Genomic DNA, 7,708 nt, shown 5'->3' with positions numbered 1-7,708 from the left:
CGAACAATACAAGTTCTTACAAGTGGTATCAGAGACAACTCTTGATATACTAAGTGCTGATTATGGTTCTTGTTTTGTTTGACAGTGAATTAATCAAATGGATACTTCTTTTGCAAGCGCAGCACTTCGACCACCAGTCCTAGATTGTACCAATTACAGCCTATGGAATGTCAAAATAAGATACTACATAAAATCTATAGATGAATAGTCATGGCAGCGCGTCATCAATGGATGGACTCCACCAGTCACGTTAGATCAAGAGGGTGACAACTTGCCAAAGCCTGAAACTTACTGGACTGCTGATGAAGTGCAAAATTCCAACTACAACTCAAAGGCCTTGAATGCAATATTTACATCGGTTGACATGAACATGTTCAGTTTAATCACAAACTGTACTTCTGCTAAAAGTGAATGGGATACTCTCCAAAGACACTGTGAAGGTTCTGAGAGTGTGCGACGAACCAGATTAAGGATGCTCACTTCAAAATTCGAGATGATGAGGATGGAGAAATCTGAGAGCATACTCGATTACGATCGTCTCCTACGGGAAATTGCTAATGAGGCATTCAGTATTGGAGACTTTATCTCTAATGAGCGTCTAGTTAGCAAGGTCCTTCGTTCTCTGCCCGAAAGATTCAACATAAAAATTTGCGCAATAGATGAGACTAAGGACTCTCAGATGGCATTGGAAGATCTTATCAGTTCACTATGCACTTTTGAGATGAACCTGGACATGCGGAAGAAGGACAAAGGGAAGACAATTGCACTCCAAGCTTCAAATGACTCCTACAATGAACTCCTTCAAATATCTCAAGAAGTCAATGATTCTGATCTCTGTGAGGATTCTATCTCCATTATCACAAAGAAATTCGGCGAATACTTGAAAAAATCAGAGATAAAAAGAAGGATGCACAACCATTTAAATCTCCAAGTTTTCCTGCACCTGAAAGGTCACAAAAGTATCCTGCCAAGCAACAATTTCAATCAAGGAATGAAGGCAAGGGACAATACAATTCAAAAAGGTTTGATTCGATGCAGTGTAGAGAGTGCAAGGGCTTTGGACACTATGCCAATGAATGTGCTAACAGATTGCGGAAAAACAAAGGCTACAATGTGTCTCTAAGCGATGAAGAATCCGATGCTGAGGAGAAAACCACTGATGAAGAAAACAAACCTCTTTGACTGCACTACTGACTAAAAGTTTCAGACTACAGATGAATCCTTTAGGTGTTGCCCTAGGTGTTGCCACACCTGGCTGCAACATCTGCAAAAATTCAGTATGCTTGAAATCCACAACTTCTGGAAATATGAGTGGAGATGATGAAGAAGGAATCACACTTGAGAGTGTGCAAAAGCTTTATGAAGAGTTGTTTGAAGATTGGACCAAAAGAAACAAGTTCCACTCAAGTCTCATGAAGGAGAACATTGATCTAAAAGCCGTAGTTGCCAAACTTGAGGTAATTTTGAGTAAAAAGGATTTGGAACTTGGTAAGACCAAGGAAGAACTTCAAAAGACAACTGAAACCTTGTCCAAGTTCAACTCAAGCACTTCCAAACTTGATTCCATACTTTTAATGGGAAGAGATGACAAAAAGGGCTTAGGTTTCAAAGACATTGTGTTTGAAATTGGTGAATCTTCCAAGTCAACTATTTTTGTAAAAGAAAAGGCCGATACATCCACACTATCACGATCCAAGTCGCCTATCAAAAGCTCTCCTCCAAGAAGACAAAATACTGCATCCATTCCTAGGAAAAGAAAACGAAGGTACGTATGTCATTACTGTCAGGCCCTACTGTTTTAAACTCAGGGATGATCGCATGAACAAAAAGTCAAGTTGGATGTTGCCCCGAATGTTGCCCAACACTTCCCGCAACACCTCTCACCATCGACCTACAGTAAAATAAATTTGGGTACCAAAGGTAAAAACTCACTGTAAAGTTGTTTATACTTCGTTGAAAACTAACACTGCAGGTCATTGGTACTTTGATAGTTGAAGCTCACGCCACTTGACAGGTTCAAGAGAACATCTCATCGATTATGTTGAACAAAATTGTGGTAGAGTGACCTATGGAGGGGGAGCTAAAGGAAAAATTGTGGGAAAGGGCACATTGAATGTTGAAGGACTACCAAAGCTCCACAATGTGCTTCATGTTGAAGGATTAAATTCAAATTTGATAAGCATAAGTCAATTGTGTGATGATAATTTGCTTGTTAAGTTTGATAAATATACTTGTGAAATTTTTGATGAAACTAATTTGTGCATTATGACAGGCACAAGGTTTTTGGATAACTGCTATCAAATAAGTGAAGAACTTTCATGCAAACATGTGCAAATCACCGAACTTGACTTTTGGCATAAAAAACTAGGACATGCAAATTTCAAGAACTTGAAGAACTTGAGTAAATACGATGCAATAAGAGGTATGCCTAATCTTTCATCTGGAATACCATATGTGTGCGGAGATTGGGCAGAAGCTCTTAATACACCATGCCATATTTCGAATAGGGTCTATTTAAGAAGTGGTTCAACCATGACTTCCTATGAGATCATCATGGGAAAGAAGTCTAATCTTAAATATTTTCATGTGTTTGGCTGTGTTTGTTACATTTTAAATGACAGGGATGAACTTGCAAAGTTCGATTCAAAGAGTGATAAGTGTTTGTTTTTGGGATATGCCACTAATAGTCGAGCTTATCGCATGTTTAATCTAAGAACTAGGACTATTATGGAATCCATTAATGTTGTTTTTGATGATTGTGCAGATCTCAAAAACAAAATTTCTGAAGATGACGTTGAAGACCTTCTGGACAATCCAATTTCACTGGAAAATGCAGATGTTGCCCCAGATGTTGCAACATCTAGCACAACACGTGACACTAAGGTCACTGAATCTGAAGAGAAGCATAGTGATGATGAGGCAGGAGATGATGGACCGTGTACTTCTGATCCAGAATCGGTTCTGATTCAGTCTTTTACAAGTGTATGCTGTAAATCAATTCAGATACAATACAACATATAACAGGGAAAGCATTAAATCATGCTAGCACATCAAAAGCAAGGAAGAAGACTCGATCTACCCCGCTCATTCTATTCTATCTCACTCTACAGAACCTACTGCTCTGATACCACCTGTTGTGGGGACCCGGGCTCTAACTCAATTCTTTTTGGGATTAACTGGATCTTTATTCAAAATGTGGGTCAAATTTTCGTTTTTTAACATTAATTCAAATGTAAACACTAAACATAATATCTTTTTTTATTTAATTACAACACATATAATATACATGTCCTGTCTTACTACCAACACATCACTAGGGTTTAATACAAACCATAAACTACGAGTAGTACAAATCTAGTACAATATCACTAGTGATCTTCTGCGCCCGTGATCACCACGCTATGTCCATCTCTCATCTCTGTCGTGACCCTGATCCTGCCCCACCTGTTGTTATGCACACATACAGACATAATAACAACCGGAAACTCCGGTAAGAACAAATCCCAGTATAAAACATGTATACATGCTGATACGAAATCATAAATCATGCGTGAAAGCAATAACCATCTCCATAGTCTATGAAACCGATCTATCTAAACATGCAACTCAAATCAAATCATGTCCTGACTCGAATCGACTCTACTCTAGGGATCCCGGTGTGAATAAGACGTCACTGTCTGTCATCTACCCTCCCAATCGGGGTAACTGTATATCTTATTCCTAGACTTCGGTCAAGTCTGTTCGATTGTCTACAATCGGAGTGAATCTGATCCGAAGCGTCGATACCACCGAACATCTAGTTTGGCAAGTCTGCCAAAGACTCTCCTATCTCAAAGGCTTGAATATAAATCTATAAACAAGACAGCATCATATCAAGAGATTTGAATATAAATCTATAAACAAATCGAATTCATATCAAAAGATAAACAACAATTCTAGTATGTGATTTGGTTGGGAAACTCAAATTAAATCTCAATTGAGTTGTGTCTTCCCCAAACAAAACATGAATTATACCTTTCGTCGCACAATGTCTGTCGATGTCGAAGTCTCGATGATGAATCTGTCACTATCAAATCTGAAATGGAAATGTTGATACATATTCTATCAATCTCTAATCTCAATCAACACATATCCAATTCAATACTTGATCTCGGTACAATTTGATGGCATAACGACGTAATCTCTCGATACCGGTCAATCCACCTCTCAACATATATCACCAATTCATAAGTCTCAACTCATAATCATCATTATAAGCACATAATAGTACTCAAAATCTGCATATTTAACTCTAAATATGCTGGAAAATCATAACAATTGCATATGATATCGGATAATCGACCCGTTTACGAATATATAGTCACTAACTTCACATGAACACATAATCTAGTGTAATTCACAATTTCCCCAACATCAATATTTCAAATCATGCAGGAAATGAATGAAACTTACATCCCCTTAAAGCCTTTGATGAGAGGAGTTCAGAACCGAAATCGGATTAACGTTTGGATGTAAAATTCTTGTACAAACTAGCTTCAAAAGTGAAAGAACTTTCCTTCTCCTAGATCCCTTCTCCCTCTCGATTCTCAGCTGTCCAGGAGAGGAAATGAAGACACATAATATATATATATCTTGCATGTTGAGGGGCAAGTGTCATATTTTTCAAGTAACACGCATGACCGCGGGTGCGGTAGTTTCAGGAACCGCGGGTGCGCTCAAGCTTCAGCGGTCCATCCAACTTTGCATAAACGTCGACCGCGGGTGCGCTACATATAAGGCCGCGGGTGCGGTGTCATTTCTGTAAATACTTTCCAACTCTCAGTCCATCAACCGCGGGTGCACTCATTCTTGGACCGCGGGTGCGGTGACCCTACTGTAAAAATGGTTAACTTTCTGTCCATGCACCGCGGGTGCAGTGCTTCTCTAGGCGTGGGTGCGGTCCTTTCTTCAAGCAACACTTCATCTTTTCATTTTATCCATATACAATCTAGGGCATTACACGCCGAGACATATTGTCTCGCGCATATGCGCCGAGGAGGGTCGCGCATATGCGCGAGACGTGCTGCGCAAAGAAAATGAGCCACCTAGCTTAAAAACATGCAGGATATATGTAAACATATCAAAATTCATTCCTCATAAAGAAAAAGGAAGAAACGAAGAAAGGGAAGCACGAGAAAGAATTGAAGAATTCTTACGCCGTTAGATTTCGATCCGCCCGTCTGATTTTGAATCCGACTTCAGTACTGTGTTCCTATCGACGCAGGCTACAACTGGACGTAATTTTTGTTACGTTTTGATATGTCTTGGAATTATGATATTGTCAGAATCGGATGTGGTTCATATATGATGTTCTTGACATGTTAGACATCGTAGAACCGAAGACAGATTGAAAAACAGACTGATTATAGAATTGTATGAATTTCAGAGTTGAATTGGGTTGAGATATGATATCAGATGTGTATCGTTATTGACCATAAGTTGCAGGGATTGATATGTATCGATTTGTACTGCGGGGTATATTGAGATTGTACAGTTATGCTGTTGAAACAGAATTTGATTGAGTTCTGATTATATCCAGTATTCGTTGAGGAAGGTATTGATATTGTATTTCTCGTTATTGTCATTGCCAGATTGAGTATTGACAGGCATTGAATCCGAGACTTCGACAGAGTCAGATTGATATAAAGAAAGGTATAAATAAATATTGATTCGGGATTGCACAACTCGAGTTAGATTCGACTTGAGTTTCCCAAAATCACATACTGAATGATTATTGCATTTGATATTTGCAATGCTTGATATTGATATGCTTATTCTATTGATTATAGCAAAGCATGAGTCAGAGTTGGGCAGACCCGCCTAGTCTTTGGCAGAACCGCCAAGTCACTGGACTTTTGGATATATATCAATAGACTGAGGAGAAGACCGACTCCTACTACATATCTTCAATATAGACGGCCAAAGTCTGGGACTAAGAACGTACCACCATCTAGCTGGGGTAAAGTAGATGGGAGAACGTTGCGTTCTTATTCAGATCAGGATCCCTAGATTAGGATGAGTCGAGTCAGAGTCTAGGAGTCACAGAGTGTGATTCAGAGATTGCATGATACATGTTTTTCAGATTTGATACATGTTATTGATATGTGTTTCATGCTTTTATATATGCTTTTCATATGACTGCATGTTTACATTGTTTATACTGGGATATATATCTTACCGGAGTTATCCGGCTGTTGTCGTGTTTGTATGTGTGCATGACAACAAGTGGGACAGGTTCAGGGTCGAGGAGATGAAGAGAGATCGTGATTAGAGTGTAGACTACGGACTTTGATTAGAGATAGGGTTTAAACACTTGATTTATAGTCGTTAAACCTTAGTTTGAATGATTGTATATAGTACAAGACTTGTACTTTAATACTGGCATGTATATTAGAATGTATTCCATTACGTTCCGCATTTCATATTGTATAAAAAAAATTTAGACCCTGTTTATTATAATTGATTAAATTGTCCCAAATGATGATTAAGAGCATGATTAGCGTCCGGGTCCCCACAGTTGAAGTGGTTCATAATTAAGCACATGTGACGGATTTGATAAGTACTTCCGTAGCATTGAAATATGGAACACATTGTGAACTTCTGAAAGCGCTGGTGGCAATGCCACTCTATAAGCTAGTGTCCCAATCCTCTCCAAAATCTCGAATGAACCAATAAATCTTGGACTTAGCTTGCCCTTCTTGCCAACTCGCATAACACCCTTCGTAGGTGCTATTTTCACAAATACATGGTCGCCCACTGTAAACTCCAAGTCCCTTTGTCTTTTATCGGCATAACTCTTTTGTCGGCTTTGTGCAGTCTTCATTCTTTCACGAATTTTGACTACAAGCTTGGCAGTCTCTTCAATCACATCCGAACCAATATCCCTTCTTTTCCCCACCTCGTCCCAATGAATAGGAGATCTACATTTTCTTCCATAAAGTGCCGCAAAAGGAGCCATCCCGATTGATGATTGATAGCTATTATTGTAGATGAACTCTACTAGAGGTAATTTTGGTTCCCAACTGCCTTGGAAATCAATAACGCATGCTCGCAGTAGATCTTCCAAAATCTGTATAACTCTTTCCGACTGACCATCGGTTTGAGGATGGAATGCTGTACTGAATAATAACTTGGTCCCCATTGCTGTATGCAGACTTTTCCAAAAAGATGACGTGAATATCGGGTCTCTGTCAGAAACAATAGACACTGGAATCCCATACAGACGAACTATCTCCCGGATATATAATTCTGCATACTGAATCATGGTGAATGTCGTCTTAATAGGTAGAAAATGCGCTGATTTCGTAAGACAATCCACTATCACCCAAATGGCATTCAATCCCTTAACAGTCTTTGACAATCCCACAACAAAGTCCATGGTGACATTTTCCCATTTCCACTCGGGAATAGGGAGTGGCTTCATTTTGCCTGCGGGTCTTTGATGCTCTGCTTTGACTTGCTGACAAGTCAAACACTCGGATACGAATCTCAAAAAGTCCCTCTTCATTCCTGGCCACCAATACAACAACTGCAAATCTTTTTACATATTCGTACTTCCTGGATGGTTGGAGTAAGGTGTGTCATGGGCTTCCTTCATAATAAGATCTCTCAAAAAATCGTCACTAGGAACCCATAGACGATCTCGATAACGAACTAAACCATCCGCCAC

At 39.3% G+C, this 7,708-nt stretch overlaps 1 protein-coding gene across 1 annotated transcript; it reads left to right on the top strand.

The window, feature by feature from the left end:
- Positions 1–364: 364 nt before the first annotated feature.
- On the top strand, positions 365–1,182 carry LOC142534610 (uncharacterized). The gene is made up of 2 exons (XM_075641470.1): positions 365–997; positions 1,039–1,182. The coding sequence occupies exons 1-2, from the start codon at positions 365–367 to the stop codon at positions 1,180–1,182; spliced, it is 777 nt and encodes a 258-aa protein (XP_075497585.1).
- The last annotated feature ends 6,526 nt before the right edge of the window (positions 1,183–7,708 follow it).

This window comes from Primulina tabacum, unplaced genomic scaffold (genome assembly GCF_025594145.1).
Source record: "Primulina tabacum isolate GXHZ01 unplaced genomic scaffold, ASM2559414v2 Contig619, whole genome shotgun sequence".
Classification (NCBI taxonomy): domain Eukaryota; kingdom Viridiplantae; phylum Streptophyta; class Magnoliopsida; order Lamiales; family Gesneriaceae; genus Primulina; species Primulina tabacum.
The sequence above is the reverse complement of the archived record's forward strand: the minus strand, read 5'-3'. Positions and strand labels throughout refer to the sequence as shown.